The sequence below is a fragment of the Podarcis cretensis genome, assembly GCF_951804945.1.
Source record: "Podarcis cretensis genome assembly, chromosome: 16".
Lineage (NCBI taxonomy): Eukaryota > Metazoa > Chordata > Lepidosauria > Squamata > Lacertidae > Podarcis > Podarcis cretensis.
The window spans coordinates 24,997,176-25,016,587 of NC_137186.1; the positions used below are offsets into that span (position 1 = coordinate 24,997,176).

General features: G+C 48.3%; 1 protein-coding gene across 3 annotated transcripts in view; it reads left to right on the top strand.

Moving 5' to 3' along the window:
- Window positions 1–18,680, top strand: part of AP1B1 (adaptor related protein complex 1 subunit beta 1) — a 53,495-nt gene extending 34,815 nt beyond the window's left edge. For 2 of the 3 annotated variants that reach the window (XM_079956553.1, XM_079956554.1), the window contains exons 13-22: window positions 1,030–1,289; window positions 3,283–3,484; window positions 5,254–5,274; window positions 6,018–6,158; window positions 8,262–8,407; window positions 10,791–10,920; window positions 12,649–12,733; window positions 14,444–14,530; window positions 15,836–15,990; window positions 18,474–18,680. In XM_079956553.1, the coding sequence (XP_079812679.1) occupies window positions 1,030–1,289; window positions 3,283–3,484; window positions 5,254–5,274; window positions 6,018–6,158; window positions 8,262–8,407; window positions 10,791–10,920; window positions 12,649–12,733; window positions 14,444–14,530; window positions 15,836–15,990; window positions 18,474–18,548 (1,302 nt within the window). In that variant the 3' untranslated portion in view covers window positions 18,549–18,680. The remainder of the gene's footprint in view (window positions 1–1,029; window positions 1,290–3,282; window positions 3,485–5,253; window positions 5,275–6,017; window positions 6,159–8,261; window positions 8,408–10,790; window positions 10,921–12,648; window positions 12,734–14,443; window positions 14,531–15,835; window positions 15,991–18,473) is intronic. The other variant, XM_079956555.1, reaches the window with a different exon arrangement.
- The last annotated feature ends 732 nt before the right edge of the window (window positions 18,681–19,412 follow it).

A 19,412-nucleotide genomic window follows, 5' to 3' on the forward strand; every position in this document is an offset into this window, starting at 1 on the left:
GTAGCCAGTGGGGCGGAGGCTTTGTCAGTCTGGACGACCTCCTGAGGACCACATGCCAGGGGTGGGAGGGGCCAGAAGCAAAAGTGGGCGGAGCTACAGATGCAAATTTGACCCTCTGTACACTAGAGGCTAGTTTCTACGCAACAGTTGCAGGCTCCTTTCCCCCCTTCATCCAGGGAAAGCAAGAGGCACGACTGGAGTTCAGGGACACTTCCAAGCCAGGAGAAAACACTCCAAGGAAGGGGGTGGTGACCTGAGGAGAGGCTTAAGATCCAGAATTATTTATTTATTACATTTATATACCAAGGGACTGGAGTTCAGACTGGAGTTCAGGGACATTTCTAAGCCAGGAGAAAACACTCCAAGGAAGGGTGCGGTGACCTGAGGAGAGGCTTAAGATCCAGACTTATTCATTTATTACATTTATATACCAAGGGCGGTTCACAGAGTGAAATACAGCCGTACCTCGGAAGTCAAACGGAATCCATTCCGGAAGTCTGTTCTGTTCAACTTCCAAAACCAAAATGCAGCTTCCGATTGGCTGCAGGAAGCTCCTGCAGCCAATCGGAAGCCGTGCCGGACGTTCAGCTTCCAAAAACCATTCGAAAATTGGAACACTCACTTCCAGGTTTCGATCGTTCGAGAGCCGATTTGTTTGGGAGCCAAAGCGTTTGAGATCCAGGCTACGACTGTACAAGATAAAACACAAGCAAATGATTAAACAGTTTTAAACTTGCCCTGGATTTATGTTCGTCGCTTTAAATGCTTTCAGGCCTTTTTTTTTTTTTTTTGGCAGTCACAAGGACTAGAAACTTTGCTTTCTTTTTAAATGAGAAGTGTCAGCACTCTGACATCTGGCCTCTGCAAGGATGAGAAAGAGTGAGGCAGAGCGGCCTGCATCTATTAAGATATCCAGTGTGTTAACTGACCTCTGGGCAGGTTTGGAGAGTCCCTGGTGTGAAAACACACACACATGCTCCTTTCCTTGTCTCTCTCCCCCCCCCCCCCACCGCGGCTACCACCACTTAGGATTCGGATAACCCCGACTTGAGGGACCGTGGCTACATCTATTGGCGCCTGCTCTCTACCGATCCTGTGGCAGCCAAGGAGGTGGTTCTGGCAGAGAAGCCACTCATCTCTGAAGAGACGGACCTGATTGAGCCAACTCTGCTGGACGAGCTGATCTGCTACATCGGCACACTGGCCTCCGTCTACCACAAGCCCCCCACTGCCTTCGTGGAGGGGAGCAGAGGCATCGTCCATAAGACCCTCCCTCCAAGGACAGGATCGTGAGTACTCTTTGGTGGCAGTGGTGGTTGTGCAGGAAGAGGTGGTTCTGTTGTTCCTCTCTACAGTCCCCTTGGTCTTTGGCTCTCTTTTTTTCATTCTATTTATAAAAATACCATATTTTTCGCTCCTGACCATAAGACGCACCTAGTTTTTAGAGGAGGAAAACAAGAAAAGAAATATTCTGAACGAAACAGTGGGTGCATGATTTTTGTGGTTCATGCTGTGGCCACAGACATGTGATCTGATGTTGAATTTGGGGTGACCCAATGCAAAAATCCTGGGGATCCATGTGGATCCGTGCTTTGTAACCACGTTTTTGCGCCATTGTGGCCCCATGCAACAGTGGGTACGTGATTTGTTTGTTGCAGGCTGTAGCCATGCAAATGCTATGTGATCTGATGGTGAATTTGGGGTGACCCAATGCAAAAATCCTGAGAATCCATGTGGATCCGTGCTTTGTAACCACATTTTTGCACCATTGCAACCCCAGGAAACATCTTTTTGATGTAGGCTATAGCCATGGACATGCTTACATACCGCCATGCATTTAAAAAATAAATAAATCTAGAGTGGTTTGCAATGATTCTGCATAACGCCATACAAGAGAAAGCATATAAAAAAAGAAACCAGCAAACTGTTAGGGAAAGGAGTGTTCGGCATTCCCTGCAGAATAGGAAGGGTTTTCGGCAGGTGCTGGCACAGGTGGCGCCTGCTGGATTTCTAGTGGCAGAGAGTTCCACAGGGCCGGGCCAACGACACAGAAAAGGCTCAGTTTCCCGCTGTTGTCTTGCCAACTCGAGGAACGGCCAGATGATCCCACTGATCAGGCTTGAGATACAAGGGTTCGGGTGGTCCCTGAGGCACCCTGGACCTAAGTCATTCAGGACTTTACAAATGAATGCCTTGAGTAGTAGAGGGGCAGCTGGTGCAGGTGCTTTAAGAGCCATGTCTCATGTTGCTTGCCAGATGCCCCTGTCAGCAGCAGTCTGGCCTCCGCATTCTGCACCAGCTGGAGCATCCAAACCAGGCCCAAGGGCATAGAGGATGTTGCAGTGATTAGCCTCAAGGTTACCAATACATTGACTACTGTGGTTGTAGCCAATGTAGCACAAAGCTGAAATTACTTAGCGGTCCATGTATTCCACGGGCGAAATGTGCTGTGCCAGCAAAACGTCACTGTGCCAGATTGCCGGAAACTTCGCTGCACAGCAGATTTCACAATCTCTTTCATAGCCGGTTTCCGCTAGCCACAACTTCTGCATTGGGTTCCACCCGTCTGCTGGTGCAAGGGACCCTGGGGTAAGGTGGCTGGGTAGCAGAAATAGACACACACTTTTTCTTTTGGGGGTGGTGGTGGTTTAAAATAATTTTTTATTAATTTTTCACAGTTACATTTTCACAAGTGAAAACAGTAATTAACTCACATTTCTACCAAATCTAAATTTATACAAGTACCTTTTCACGAACCTTCTCTTTGAGTCCAGAGATCCAGAGAAAGACACACTCTTGAGTCAGTGGTTCCCAAACTCCCCTCCGCACCCCACCCCAGGCCACTTGGAAATTGCTCATGGTCTCCGTAGACTGCAGTTGCTACAGCAGGCAGAATAATCATTAAGCCATGTGCTGGACGAGATCCTGTATGGTACATAATTGGGTTTTTATTGCTGATTTTTATTTTTATTCCATTGAATTCGGATCGGGATACAATAAAATGCATTTAACCATCACGCAGCATCTCGCCCAGTGTATTATAATCACTACGGCAGACAGAAAATTCACTGATTATATATGAATATTTTATGCAGGCATGCAATGAAACACACACACACACACACTCCAAAAAAATGAAGCATGCAACCCGCTGGTGGAACATGTGCCACAGTTTGCGTACTCCTGATCTGTGTCTCTTTTTTTGGAAGGAAGGAAGCAGGCCATTTTTAAATTGTCGTCTTCGTCTCTTCCTCACCACCCCACCCTATACTATGAACACAGGAGCGAAAGCGCTGAGAGCCCGGATGTTGCTCCAGCGGGTGCCCCCCAGGCTGAGCAGCCAGCGGTCATCCCGACACAAGGAGATCTCCTGGGAGACTTGCTGAACCTTGACCTGGGACCCCCCGTGAGCGGCACTCCCGTTGCCACCTCGTCGGTGCAGATGGGCGCCGTTGACCTTCTTGGCGGTGGCTTGGACAGCCTGGTAAGCCCTAATCCTGCCCTCCCGAGGATTTGCAACATTTTCATTGGAGGACCTTGAATCCTCGAAAACAGCAGCATTAAGTGTGGCCGCTGACGTTATGCTCTGTTGCTGTTGGTTCCCTGTCTGCACATGTTTCACGCTGCCTGTGTGTTTTAAGACTGTGTGTAGATATACAGCCGTGTCCAGCTTAAGTAATACTGAGTAGACCCACTGAAATTAATGGACCCAAGTTGGGCCGCGTTCATACATTTAAAGCTATGGGATACCACTCCAAACAGCCATGGCTTCCCCGCAAAGGATTCTGGGAATTCTCCTTGAGAGTTATTACTAAGCCCTTCTATTCCCCTCCCGTAGCCACGGTTTCCAGGGCGGTTTAGTGGTCAATCTTCCTTCCCTGGAAACTGGGAATTGTAGCTCTGTGTGGGTAATGGGGGAGTCTCTCCTAACAACGCCATTAACAAACGACAGCTCCCAGAATTATTTGGGGGAAGCCATGACTGTTTAAAGTGGCACCGAAGGGCTGAAGACATAACCTCTTCGCTCTTGCCTTTTCAGCACGATTTGTATGTTTCAGGAGCTGCCTTGTTTTTTGTTATTGTCCGTTGTTTCAAATCGTGTTTTAATTCAGTAACCCGCTCTGGGACATTAGGGTGGTGGGCAGGTAATAGATAACAGCAGCAGCAGCCTCAGCAGCAGTAACAACAACAGTCGTTAACAGTAAGAATAAAAATAAATAATGTGCAGTCTGAATGTGGGCTTAGCTGTGTCCTTTCATTTTCCTACTCTGAATATGACTTCAAACAACTGGACACAATCCATTAATCTTTGGTCCCGTTTTGCACAGAGAGGCAGCTGAGGAATCTGTCCTTTCTCACACCTTTTTTGGATCAGGGTGGCCAAAAGGTGCCCGCCAGATGTTGCCCGGGGTCTCATCACACCCCCAGGCAACATATCCCAGTGGTCAGGGATGATGGGAACTGTCGTCTTATCTGGAGGGCATCAGGTTGGCCACCATCCACTTTAGGACATAAATGGTTAGGTATGCATGGGCAGTGGAGGATGAGCCCCTTTTCGCAAGGCTGGCAGGGACACGAACTCAAAGCTCCGCTGGGAGTTGGCAGAGGCGAAACTGTTCAGTGCGAACGATTCCCAGTATAGCTGAAGGAGCGTCTCTGCCCCCACTGTTCAGCCACTGAGGTCCAGCTCCGAGGGCCTTCTGACGGTTCCCTCACTGCAAGAAGTAAAGCTACAGGGAACCAGGCAGAGGGCCTTCTCGGTGGTGGCACCTGCCCTGTGGAACGCCCTCCCCTTAGATGTCAAGCAAATAAACAACTATCTGACTTTTAGAAGACATCTGAAGGCAGCCCTGTTTAGGGAAATTTTTAATGTTTGATACTTTATCGTATTTTTAATACTCTGTTGGGAGCCGCCCAGAGTGGCAGGGGAAACCCAGCCAGATGGGTGGGGTATAAATAAATATATTATTATTATTATTATTAATATTATTAGAACGGGCAAGGCAGAGCAGAGGGGGTGCTGCGTTCTTCTTGTGGGGAGCTGTCTTGTAGTGCTGTGGCTGATAGCATCTGTGTGTTGTAGTCTTGAGTGACTAACCACTCTTTCACCCCTTCTTGTTTTGTCTCTTTCCCTCCTCCCCCCCCCCCCCAAATCCTGGCTATTCTCTCTCTCTCTCTCTCTCTCTCTCTCTCTCTCTCTCTCTCTGCATGTGGCTGTCTCTTCTCTTCCAACTTGCCTGCTGCTTCTTGGAGATGGGGGACGAAGCTGAAGGGGTATGGTCCAGCCCTCTTACTAGCTTTCCCTTCAGTGAGCCACCCCCTTCCTCCCCACCCTTCCCTCCACTCTTTCCTGCTGGGAAACCGGGGCTGGGGGGGGCGGGGTGGGGAGGACGAGGTGGATGGTACTCTTAGCAGCATTAATTGCCTTCTACCTGATCATCTCAAAGTGTGAAGTACACTAAAAATGCAACAAACCAGATCTATCTAAATACATAAATTAGTCTGACCCAACAGGCATGTGTGTGTGTGTGTGTCTCTGTGTGTTAATGGCATGTTCTTGGGAGAGTCCCCCCTCCCAGCCCCCTCCCATGTGTTGGTTTATTCATCCTGTGTGTGTGTGTGTGTGTGTGTGTGTGTGTGTGTAAATGCAGACAAGGTCTGCAGCTCATGGCCTGCACAAGCTCCCAGATTCAACACCTGGTTCGACTCCAGGTAGGACTCAGAATTTGTCCTGCCTGAAACCTCGGAGAGCCACTACCTGTCTATATAGACAAGGCTGGAGGTAGATGGACCAATGGTCTGATGCAGTAAAAGCTTGTGCATTTGCCTCTTCTTTTAAGTCACGAAGTGGCCCTTCCCAAAGGGGTGCCAACTGCTGCAGCTCTATGTAATGTCTTTTGCTCCTCCGCTCCCTACTCTCAAGCCACCTCCTGTAGGCACATGTCTCCGCCCACCCCACTGCCTTTGGAGTTGCCTCTGTGAACTTGTAACATCTTGGTGTCTTTGTCTCCCTGCAGATGGCAGGCCCCAGTTTCACAGCACCCAGCGCGGTCATGCCCTCCAACTTGGGAGCGCCCCTGGGCGGGGGCTTGGGAGACCTCTTCGACCTGGCCGGCGGCGTGGGAACATTGTCCGGGTCCTACGTAGCTCCCAAAACGGTGAGTAGCACTGGCCCCCGAGGAGTGCCGGGGTCCAAGTGGCTCTCGATACCATTGCTTGTAAGATGCCTGGCACCTCTCTGTGGGTAACGGGCTTCTTTGCTTTGGCTAGACCCAATGGTAGGGCCGGCCCCAACAGGGAAAGAGAAGGCCTGAGCTCCCTAGGTGCTCCATGAGTGCATTGGACTAGAGAAGGGATGGGGAATGTCTATGATCCTCCAGATGTTGTTGGACTCCAGTTCCCATCAGCTCCCCCAAGCAGCATGACCCGTGGTGAAGAATAATGGGAGCTGTAGTCCAACAGCTTCTGGAGGCCACAGATATTCCCCATCCCTGACCTGGTCTGATGCTCTCCTGGAGCTCCCAGTGAGTATCAGGTTCTCTAATACTCTGTTGGGGCCGGCCCTACCATTTGGTCATCATCCCTGATTATTGACCATGGTGGTTGGAGCTAATGGGAGGACTACATGTTCCCCATCCCTAGACTAGTGCGGGGTTATGTAACCTGCACCCACTAGTTCTCCCAGCAGCAGCAAAATCCACAAATTATTGTTATTATTTATTGCGTCAAAAACTTCTAAGTACTATAGAGTAGTTTAAAAAAATCAGGCCCTGCTAAGTAGACTTACAGTTGAGAGGGATGAGGCGCTATCCAATGTCAGCCGTACTCCGAGCAATCAGTGGGGTTGTGTTACTAGTCAAATTATAAATTACAGGCTCCTCAATGTTGAGGACCCGTCCTGTAGAAGTGTAAGCTATAAAAAGAATGGATTGGGCCCAGGCTAAGTTTGCTGAACTTGGGTGTCCCATCAGAATTGGTGGGGAAAATTAAAGAGTGCTTGTACAACTTAATTTTACTCACAGTAGACCCATTTCAATTAACACCATCGTGTTCATTTGTTTTAGCGGGTCTTTTCTGTGTAAAACTGAACGCTGCCCTTAGTCTTGACATTGTTCCAGTTGAAATCCACATGATTTCAAAGTGAGACTGACTTAGTCCAGATCGCACTCCAACATTTGGGTAGGGGGGCAGGTTCTTGTTAGAATTTTTTTGTTTTTCGTTTTATAAGATACAGTTGTACCTCAGAAGTCGAACAGAATCTCTTTGGAATCAACTTCCAAAACATTCGGAAACCAAGGCGCCATTTCCGATTGGCTTCAGGAAGCTCCTGCAGCCAGTTGGAAGCTGCGCCAGACGTTTGGGTTCCAAAGAACATTCACAAACCGAAACACTCACTTCTGGGTTTGCGGCGTTTGGGAGCCAAAACATTCGAGTGCCAAGGCGTTCGGCTTCCAAGGTACAACTGTATATAAAAGAGAGCAATTATAACAACAGATGAAAACGAAAAGAAAAGAAAAACTGTAAAACAGGTCACATACGGGTTAAATAACAGAGGTAATGAAAGGAAAAAAGTGGAAATAAAAGTTGTATTTTCACAGATAAATAATAACATTGCCGTATTTTTCGCTCTATAGGACGCACCCGACCATAGGACACACCTTGTTTTAGAGGTGGAGAACAAGAAAAAAAAATCTCCCCTTCTCTGTGCAGCGCACCTTCAGCGAAGCGGCAGGAGAAACGGAGCCCCTTCCATTTCTCCTCCTGCTTCGCTGAAGGGGTGCTGTGCAGCTCTCCCTCTCCCACATTGCCTTCACCTTCAGTGAAGGCAACCTGAGGCCTCCAGAGCTCCCGCCACGCTCCGGAGGCTTCAGGTTCCTTTCGCTGAAGCCAGGAGAGCAGGACTCTCCTGGCTTCAGCGAAAGGAGAGGCAAAAGGAAAGGCTTCAGCGAAAGGAGCAGCCTTCCCGCTGCTCCCAGAGTTTGTTGGGGCTGGCGGGGGAAGCCCGGGTCCACCCCCCCCCCAAGCCCCAGGGACCACACATTCGCTCCATAAGACGCACAGACATTTCCCCTTAGATTTTAAGAGGAAAAAAGTGTGTCTTATGAAGCGAAAAATACGGTAAGTGTTCCTTGATTGTCAAGTAGAGTTCCAGATTTTCCAGGCTTGTGACGGTGGTTTCATTGCAACGGTGACCCTGCTATATGTGCAATGAAGGAATCTACCCCCAATGCATCAACTAATGTCGCCTCGCACCATTTCAGGTCTGGCTCCCGGCGGTGAAGGCCAAGGGTTTGGAGATTTCGGGTACCTTCAGCCGGCAAGTGGGCTCCATCTCCATGGACCTCGTGCTTTCCAACAAGGCCCTGCAAGTCATGTCTGACTTCGCCATCCAGTTCAACCGGAACAGGTAAAAGCCGCCGCCTCTTCCCTTTCTGTGCTGTGTTTCAGTGTGGCCTTCTCTCCCCACCCCCACAAGGAGTCCTCCCATGCAGAGGAGGCGCCATAGCCAGGGAGCCTCTTGTGATGATCTTTGTGTCGCTGAATGGCTGGTTTGATGAACCAACCTTGCCCTCTAAGAAGTTGACTGAAGAGGCTTAACCAGCTAGGATGGTGCGGGGAATATTCTTTCCAGCCCAAGAGCCACATACCCTCATATACGACCTTCCGGGGGCCACTTGGCAGTGGTGGGCAGGGCCAGAGTCAAAACTGGGCAGGGCCACAGTACTGCGCCCGCCAGTAGCATGGCCAGGGATAGCAGTCCTTGACGGAACATTTGAAAATTGCTGAAGTTCTTGGCAGACCGCTTAAGGCAGCAATTCCCAAACTTGGGTCTCCAGCTATTTATTTATTTTTTATTACAACTCCCATCATCCCTAGCTACCGGGACCCAGTGGTCAGGAATGATGGGAATTGTAGTCCAAAAAAACCCCAGGTGAAGACCCAAGTTTGGGAAACACTGACTTAAGGGGGAGTTTATTTATTATTTTTGCCTTTTGTAATGCGCTGTGCTAGAGGCGGTAGGATATTGAATTGGATCCTTATTGTTTCTTGCATATTGCACTCAGTTGCATGATGTGTCTATGCCATTTACTAATTCCTGTGCCAGTCGGTTCGTTGCAGAGCATGTGCTTGGGGAGCGGAAGTTCCCAGGTTCAGACCCCAGCAACTCCAGGCAGGGCTGGAAGTGTCCCTTGCCTGGAGCCCTGGAGAGCTGCTACCAGTCAGTGTAGGCAATACTGAGTGATATGGACCAATGCATCTGACCCAGTCTATACAGCAGCTTCTTATGTACCCCTCACACTCTTGCCAGCTTCCTGCCTCCCTGACGGAGAGTGACCCGGCATCTAAACTCCTTTGCCAAAGAAAGCCTGTTGCTGGTTTCTTTCCAGAGTCTCTTCTAATCTTAAACAGGAGGGTTTTGTAGCAGCCCTTTAAATATTTCCTTGTGTTTACACTAACTTGCATCCTTTCTTTACGATATGATAGAGATTTATATACAATAATTTTATTAGGAAATGCACTGAGCACTGTATTCAACAATGGATTATAGGAAGGGAGAATGCAAGAGGCAAGATGTATTTTTGCTATTAGCCTATCTTCTGAGATTAAACAAAGCACAACTGTTAAAATGGTTCCAGCTAATCCAGTGAGACTTCTAGGGTTAGCATTTTAAGTTCTCTAAAGACTTGTGTGTATGGGAATATAATGTTTAACCTTCTCTGAATCGTGTGTCGCTAGAGAGGTTTGTCACTGGCTAATGGGAATTTAATGAAGTTCAGACTGCATAATCTAGTATTAATTGTCATTAACATCTGTATATTTGTAAAGTAAAATGTCTGAAGCAGAAGTCATTTTACCGTTTTTATAGCTGGCAGCATTAAACCTTAAACGTTCATACTATCAATAAAGGTTTTTATTTTTATGATGTGAAGAAAAGAAGAGAAAAGAAAGCCTGTTGCTGCTGCTGCCACTGCTGGTTGCAACTTGCTGTCTTTCCTCGTCCGTATCCCTTGCAACCCCCGGTGTTGCAAGTAAATAAGGAATACCTGTTGCCCACTCAAAATGTGTCCAAGAATCAACAGACGCGGCAGTGGAGAAAAAGAAGACAAAGTTTATTGCTGAGCAATAAAGACCCAGTGGAATAGTTTCCAGAGCCTGGGCGCCAAAGCCACTGTGCATTGGGTTTTTATACCTGAGTACAAACAGCATAAAACATGACATATTTGTATGTTGCAGCAAAAATCAAACCAATGAGCGTGCACCAGCTCTTCCTCTGCCCATGTAAAGAATACTTCTGCTTTTCTCAGATGGTGCGTCAATTTGCCCTTTACCTTAATTTTCAGCAATAAAGAGGAAAAGAAACCTATTTGGCCGTTGAAACCTGAATAACCCCCACCATCTTAGACTTAAAACATTGCATTGTGGCTGACTGCTTTTTCCTGTTCCCTAACTCAGCCCCATCTCGAGAGCCTGAGAAGCTGTCTGGAGAAGGTTCCCTATAGAAAATGCCAACACATCAGATTTATCGTTTCCTTCAAGCACAATAGCAGGGCAGAGAGAGAAATAGGGCAGAGAGCAATTTCTGGATTTTTAAGATTTAAGCACTTTTAGCTCTGCTGAAGCCTTAGTGATTTGAACATCATTAGGATACATGGATATATAAAAATCATCATTAGGATATATGGTTATATATGGATATATGATTATATAGAAATCATAAAGGTAAAATTCTTCCAGGTGGTCTTGCCACACCGGGGGCCCTCCCCTTCTAACTGTCTGTTCCCTTTCAGCTTCGGCCTGGCCCCCGCTGCACCCCTCCAGGTCCACGCCCCTCTTGCTCCGAACCAGAGCGTGGAGATCTCCCTTCCCCTCAACACGGTCGGCTCGGTCATGAAGATGGACCCCCTGAACAACCTCCAGGTGAGCCAAGGTGGCAAGGGGCCAGCAGCAGGTCATGTGGTGCAGAGGCCGTAGTTCAGCGGCAGAGCCCCTGCTCTGCATGCAGAAGGAAGTCCCAGGTTGTGTGCCAGCTTCAGTCCCTGCCATCTCCAGCCTGGGCTGGGAGAGAGACTTCCCTGTGTAAAACTCAGGAGAGAGCTGCTGGCAGTCAGTGCAAACAATACTGCACTGGACGGACCCATGGTCCAATTCAATATTGGGTAGCTGTTTAACTCTGGTCTAGTTTTTTTAACCACATGGACTAGAATCTTAATGTGGTCTGTAGCTTAGTGGAAGAGCATCTGCTATGCCTATAGAAAATGCCAACCCCCAATGGCATTTCCAGGTAGGACTGTGAGAGAGACCCCTGCCTGAACTCCCTGGCTGTTGGTGTAGACAATGCTGAACTGGACATCTATTTATCATTGGGTATCTATTTATCATTTCTATTCTATTTATTTATATCCCGCCTTTTCCTGTCACAGGGATTCAAGGCAGCTTACAACAAAAATAGAAACAGCGAAAAACATTGGGGGGGAAAGCAATCATTTTATAAAAAACACAATTAAACGTCAGTAGAATTAAACTTTTAAAAAGTCATCTCTATATCCTCGTTTTAATCCCAAGGGGAAATACTGAAGAAAATAAAAATTCCTGCCTATTGCACAAAAGGTCATTCAAGGCAGTTAACAATGTTAAAAAGAAAAACCATTAACAGTGGCAAACTTGGAGTGATCCAACATCTAAGGATCGTCGGAGACTCCAGAAGCTGTAAAACAACAACACAGCTTTTGTTTGTCACTTGATGGCCACTTTCCAGAGCTTCTATCTGTAAGAAATCAGAAACAATCTCAGGACAAAACAGGGCAAGGAAATAATGAAGACAGAGCTCCAGTGGTTCAGGACAATTTGTTCTCCCTATTCCAGGGAATCCTAATATTTGTGCAGGCAAAAACAAAAGAGGAAGAAATCTGGTAGAGAAATAATACATTTCTTCTAGTATTTTTAGATCTGGCCATTTGTATCACACCTTTCCCTCCAGCGAGCTCAAGGTGGCGTGTGTGCTTCTCTTTCTCCCCGTTTTATACTCACAACAACCCTGTCAGGTAGGTTAGGCTGAGACATTGTGAGTGGCCCGAGGGAAACGCTCTTGTCTGGAGCTCTGGAGAGCCACGCATCAGTCACATTGATAAATAAAAGGACCCCCCCCCCTTTCGTTTTGCCCATCATCAACCCACACAACAATGTGGCAGGGTGATCCACATGCGACGTTATTGCAAGAACATAAGAAAAGCCTGCTGGATCTTTCAGGGGCCTGTCCTAGCCCAGCATCTTCTTCTCACAGTGGCCAAGCAGATGCCTGGAATTGTAGGTGATATGCTTGCAATTTGGCAAGTATTTATGTTTGTGGTTCTGTACAGTTCTATGGAAAATCAGTGGAAGCTTTTACACACGCACGTGTGTGCACATTTACGCAAGCCTTTGCAAGGCACCGGCTTCTGTTTCGGCAGGCTTTGTCCGTAACGCTTTGGAACACATCTTAAGGGCTAGAAACTTGAATAGTATTCTGAAACAAAGTTCTGTTCTGTGCTCCTGCAAAATTGCGGCTTGTGTTTCTAGCCCAGCTCTGGAATGTCTGTTGGTGGGTCCCAGCCTAGCCAGAGAATCTTATCTTCTTCTTCCCCACCCTGCTTCTCTGTTTGGTTCCAGGTGGCCGTGAAGAACAACATAGATGTGTTCTACTTCAGCACCCTCTACCCTCTGCACATCCTCTTTGTGGAAGACGGGAAAATGGGTAGGTTGGCAAGAGTCTGGGATGCAGAAGACAGGAAGACCCTGAAGCTGGAAGGATGAAAAAGACTTGGGTTCCTCCTCCAGGAGTAGCATTTTTGGCCGCATCCACACCATGTGTTTTAAGCACTGCAATACTACTTTATACCCTCATGGGATTGCCCCAGAGAATTCTGGGAGCTGTAGTTTGGTGTTGTTAGGAGAGACTCCCTATTCCCCTCCCAGAACTACACTTCCCAGAGTTCCTCAGGAATAATAATAAATTTTATTTATACCCCGCCCTCCCCAGCCGTAGCCAGGCTCAGGGCAGCTAACACCAATAAAATCACAGTAAAAACATAATAGGGGGGAAAGAGAGTGGGGGGGGGGAGAAAAAAAAACAATTTAAAATACAGGTTAAAGTGCAATTTAAAATGCAGCCTCATTTTAAAGTAGCTGATAAATCAAGACCATAAGGGGAGGGAAACATAAGGGTCAAACCGAGTCCAAACCAAAGGCCAGGTGGAACAGCTGTGTCTTGGAGGCCCTGCGGAAAGATGTCAAGTCCTGCAGGGCCCTAGTCTCTCGTGACAGAGCGTTCACGTCGGGGCCAGGGCTGAAAAGGCCCTGGCCCTAGTTGAAACCAATCTGTTGATGGTTAAATCACTCTGAGAATCGTAGCTCTGGGAGGGAAACAGGTGCCTCCTATCAACTCTCTCAGCACCCTTAACAAACTACAACTCCCAGGTTTCTCGGGGGCTGGGGAAGGCCATGATTGTTCAGAATAGGCTTCAGATGTTGTGGTGTGAAGGTGGCCCAAGTCTTCATGTGCCACAGAGAGTGGGGTTGATTCCCCTAGATCAGTTCAGCAAGCTTCAGAGCAGAGTGACAGTCTAAGCCTGGGGTTCCATAAGAACCCAGCAAGAACCTAGTGGCTGGATCTGACCAAAGGGGGCCTATCCAGTCCAGCATTCTCACAGTGACCCAACTGGATGCCTCAATGAGAACCCCACAAGCAGGACCTGAGTGCAACATCCACACACCCTCCCCTTGTGATTCCCTGCACAGCCTCTGGACAGCAGAGGCATGAACATAACCATGGACAGCTTCTACCCTCCATGAATTTGACTAATCCCCCTTTAAAGCTGTCAGAGAATTGGTTGCACCACTTCTGGGGGCAAATTCCATAGTTTTAACTTGATGCTGGTCGGAGGAAGTGTTTCCATTCATCTGCCCCGAGTCTTCCAACACCTTCCTTATGCTAGACCCCAAGTGAGTCTTGAAGACCACCATAAAGATAGAAGCACCTGCCATTCTACACTCTTTGGAGTACTAGACCTGGGGAAAAGGCTGGTGATAAAAGCAGTTGCGGACCCAGGTTTCTTAGGAGAGGTGGCTCCTGCGTCTCTTTAAAGGAGGGAACCTTTTCTGGAAAGGCTTCCCCCTCTTCCCCCCACATCCAACCCACACTGGAGAGCCAGTGTGGTGTAGTGGTTAAGAGCGGTAGTCTCGTAATCTGGTGAACCGGGTTCGCATCTTTGATCCTCCACATGCAGCTGCTGGGTGACCTTGGGGAAGTCACACTTCTCTGAAGTTTCTCAGCCCCTCTCACCTCACAGAGTGTTGTTAGGGAGGAAGGGAAAGGAGATTGTTAGCCGCTTTGAGACTCCTTCGGGTAGTGATAAAGCGGGATATCAAATCCAAACTCTTCTTCTTCTGCTTCTCCCTCCTCCAGAGCGACAAATGTTCCTGGCTACCTGGAAGGACATCCCCAACGAGAATGAAGCACAGTTCCAGATCAAAGACTGCCCTCTTGGTGCAGGTGAGAAGAGAGCTGTCTGATCTAGAATAGCTGCTGACCATGTGCTTATATGCCCTCCTGTTCTCTAGAGAGCTCAGGCCAGCTTCGCTGTGGTTCCTAGGCACATAACGGCGACGGCAAGCTGGAATTTGTAAACTGGTGTGCTGTTGTACTAAGGAGCTAGGGCAGGTTGCCACTTCCACTTGTATGGACCCAGCAGTAGAGACTCTCCAGTAGAGAGCCTTTTGACCTGTGACAACCGGTGCCCTTTGGGACCAGTAGGGCAGAAGGCAGGGAGCCCAACAGTAAAAGGGGCCACTGATTGTTACGTCCAGTCGCAGACAGCTCTGGGGTTGCTGCGCCCATCTCGCTTTATTGGCTGAGGGAGCCAGCGTACAGCTTCCGGGTCATGTGGCCAGCATGACTAAGCCGCTTCTGGCGAACCAGAGCAGCGCACGGAAACGGCGTTTACCTTCCTGCCGGAGTGGTACCTGTTTATCTACTTGCACTTTGACGTGCTTTCGAACTGCTAGGTTGGCAGGAGCTGGGACAGAGCAACAGGAGCTCACCCCGTCACGGGGATTCGAACCGCCAAGCTTCTGATCAGCAAGCCCTAGGCTCTGTGGTTGAGACCACAGCACCACCCGCGTAGTAGGTGGCGCCAAAGCTAGTGACAGGCACAGCCAACTCATTCTTAGTTTCTCCTCTGTCCTCCTCCCTTCTGAGTTCTATAGGAACAGCTCTGAGACTTAGGAGGAGGAAGAAGCTGATTGGACACTCCCATGCCCTTGACTGGTGGTTAAGTAGGAAGGCTTGCAGGTGGGGGCTGACTGAGTTTGGTGGGGCAGGGCCGTTACATTACCCATTGCGGTGTAGCGGTTAGGGTGCCAGACTAGGACCTGGGAGGCCAGGGTTCAAATCCCCACTTGGCCATGGATCTCACTTGGGTGAACTTGGGCCAGTCACTACCTCTTAGCCTAACCTCCCTTGCAGGGTTGTTGTGTGGATTAAAGAAGGGGAGGAGAAGAATGTTCATCACCTTGAGCTCTTTAGAGGGGGAAAAAGCAGGATGGAAATGCACTGAATAAATTTAATTTTCCTAGGAAGCTCCTTATACTGAGTCAGACTCATGGGTCCATATCGCTCAGTATTATCTACACCAACAGCCAGCAGCAGTGCAAACATAAGAACTAGGAACTTGATTCTTTCTTTTCATCCAAGAGCTGGACATCTCAGGCAAACTGAAGCTGGCGCCCATTCCGTTTTGTGTGCATGTGCAATAGCGCCACGATTTATTTGCATGTGTGTGTGTATCTGGTCCCACAGATGCAGTTAGCAGCAAGCTTCAAGGAAGCAACATCTTCACCATTGCAAAGAGGAATGTTGAAGGCCAAGACATGCTGTACCAGTCCCTCAAGCTGACCAATGGCATCTGGGTCCTGGCAGAGCTGCGGATCCAACCTGGGAGCAATAACTTCACGGTAGGGCCCTTCTTGTGCACCTCCCTGCTCTTTGCAGAGGTTCTCTGTATAGTTCTATCATTGTTTTAGGCATAGATAAATCTGTGATATTAACAGGTGCTTTTAAAATTTGCTGGGTGTGGTGCAAATATCATTGCCCACCTGCTCACCCCACAGATAGCACCTTAGATCTTCCCTTCCCACCTTATGAAACTCCATTTTCACAGAGCGACCTTTCCCCCACCCTTTAGAAGATTGGAAAACAGCCAACAAGGACAAAGTGATGAAAACCTTGCAGTTTTATTGTATAGTAAGATAAGCCATACCCCAGGCTTGGTGCAAGTAGTCAGCTGGGTTGGGCACTGGCCAAGTGTCCCTCTCCATCCTGACCTGGCCACACCGCTACTTATCAGACACATGCCACCAGGGCCCACAAGTGCCTGATCTGGCTGACTACTGGTATCAGGCCTGTGGAATTTCTAATTTTTGCACAGTGCCTAAAAAAGCAGCCTCAAAAAAACAAAACAAAACAAAAACAGGTGAGGGAGGAGGAATTGGCCAGGTTAAAAAGCTTGTGAATTTCTTAAAACTCAAACCTCATTGGGGTGAGAATTCCCTAGTCAGGGTGCTGCCACCAAGAAGTCTCTCTGGTCCCCCCCCCCCATTATTTGGGGTCTCTGGAGAAGGGCCTGTAGTTGAAGCCCCACCCTTTCCATACATCTGAAATGAGACATTATTACCAAAACCATATCCACCTGCTTCCCCGCCCCATTGGATAGAACTGGTACTGTGTTCTTGTTTTCCCTTCCTGTTTTGGTTATGAAACATTCTTCCCCCCAACATTTGGGGTGACAATTTAATCTATTTGTATGTGTGTGTTTTTGTTTTTCCATGTCCATCCGCCCTCCCCATGGGCCGCCCCTCCCTGATCTTTCAGGATTTGGAGGTTAGCAGAATATTTGTGTGCTTTTCATTTTCATTTTTTTTTTTTTTAAAGAAATCTTCTGAATCCAGCTGCTTACTCTCCACTTCACCCCCTTCCATTTTATTCCAGCCCCTCCCCCTGCCAGCTTGCGCCTGATGTTCTTTTTGGCAGTGCTGCACCACCAAGCCAGCACCATCCTAACAAATAACAGATCGTGCCAGTGGTGGGGGGGGGGGAGACTTCAGAAGAGCAATGACACCGCTGATGGGGGGGAGGGAATGGGTGCTAATCCAGATGTTGTGGGACTCCCATCAGCATCGGCAACCATGTCCACAATGGTCAGGGATGATGAGAGTTGTAGTTCAGCAGATGGCTGCAGGTTTCACTGTCACTGAAATAATACCTTGCTCATTACCAGAGTTTCTCCTTTCACCTTGTTTGGCAAGGCCAGCCTGCCCTTTCAGTGGGTACTAGGGCGGTTCATAAGACATGTGGTTTTTTTAAAAAAATGCCTGCCCCAAAGGTTTTATCTTACTACACTAGGGATTATATAGCTATATCTGAAATTTCATACACATCAGTTAATATCTTGACCCTCCTTCACGAAAACAGCTGTTTACTTGGCTGTTTTCCTGTGTCGTGAAGGCTGAAATTTCAGTTCAGTGGAGCAGGGTCAATATATTAACTGATATAGCTATATAATCCCTAGTGTAGTACGATGAGACCTTTGGAGCAGGCATTTTCTTAAAAAAGGTTTTTTATGAACCGCCCTAATGGGTACCCCTCCCTTTCCCAGGTTATTAACACAAGCTGGACCAGTGCTGTCTCTAAAAACCCTAGAGAGACAAGGTGGTGTAGTGGTTAGAGCAGTTCCACCGACCTGGCAGCTTCCTGATGACGCTGGACTTGCAAGTCCCATCATCCCTGACTCAGTCCCTTGCTGACATCAGTGCCTTTGATAGAGGGAGGGATTGGCTGTGTCCACAATGGCTCCTCCCCCCAGCCCCGAAGAATCCTGGGAGTTGTAGTTGGTTAAGGGCACTGAGAGTTGTTAGGAGAGAGCCCTCTAGTTCTGCTCACGGAGCTACAATTTGCAGAGATGCCTGGAAAAAGGCATTGACCACTCTGGGAATTGTAGCTCTGTGAGGGGAACTGTAAAGCTCTCTCCTAACATCTCTTAATGAACTACAACTCCCAGGATCCTCGGGTGGGTGGAGCCATGACTGCTTAAAGTGGTAAAGCGGTGCTTTGATTATATGGTGCAGATGTGACATTTGTTTCAGGGGAAGGGAGAGGAGGGGAAACTTCCAATCTGGAAAAGGCCGCCTTGAGCTAAAACTGCAGCTGCCGCTCTCTTTTCCACCCACTGATAACTTGGCATAACCGTCCTCCTTTTAATCTCTGAGCATGTCGTCTTTTGTTTTTTTCCTCTCCCCCCATCTCCTGGATTAAATATGCTCCAGTTTACTAACACTGCAGGCCTAGTAAGAAACTCTGCACTTCTGTGTTCAGAGGGAGAGAAAGAGAGGGATGCATACATAAATACATATATCTCCTTCTTCCTCCTTTTCTCCTGCAGCTATCTCTGAAGTGTCGGGCTCCTGAAGTGGCCCAGCACGTTTTCCAGGCCTACGAAACCATCCTGAAGAACTGAAGTCTCCTCCATGCGCTGCTGCTGCTGCCCTCCCGTCTCTTTTCTTCCCCTTCCCTCCTGAACCCACCTCCTCCTCCCTGCCCCCCCATCCCAGAAGCGGTGGTGAGATTTCATTGGGACCAACAAACAAAACACCCCAAACCCCTCCAAGCCTGCCCCTCTCTTTGTGGAATCGAACCCCTCCCGATGCAAGCTGTGTTTTCAACGCTTCTGAAATGATGGCATTAATCGCCTAAAAATTGGGAACCGGCAAGGAGGGCAGGGGTGGGGTGAGGTGAGGTGGGGGGATGTTGGAGAGCAACCGGGATCCAGTCTTCAGCTTCGGGGAAAACGTAGAGGTGCTGGGAAGAAGATCTCTGCAGAGGGAATGGGAGATTTTTCTGTGTGGGTGTGTGTTGCATGTCAACTTCAGAATTCCTTCCTCCTTGTTCCCCTCGGCTGACGTTCTGCCTGTTCTTGAGAGCCCTGCACTCAGCTCTCTCTCTTTTGCCCTTTGTACATGTGCAGAAGTTGATCAGCGTGAGATCACGCGCACCGTGCTGTGGCTACGCGAGTCAGGGAGGTGGTGATGTTGATGATGATGCCCATGCACCTTCTTAGCGTCTCCCCACCCCCACCCCACCCTTTGCCGTCTTGCTAGTCTCTCATCTGAATAAACAATCAAACGCTCCTAGTGCTGAAAACGAAAGCGAAGTGGTTTGTGCTTTCTTTGCCCAGCCTTAAAAAAAACACCAAAAAGATATCTGTGCATGTTGGGGGTGGGAAAATTAATAATAATAATATTTTTTATTTATACCCCGCCCTCCCCAGCCAAGCCCGGGCTCAGGGCGGCTAACAAGCAATAATAAAAACAAGTTGAATGAA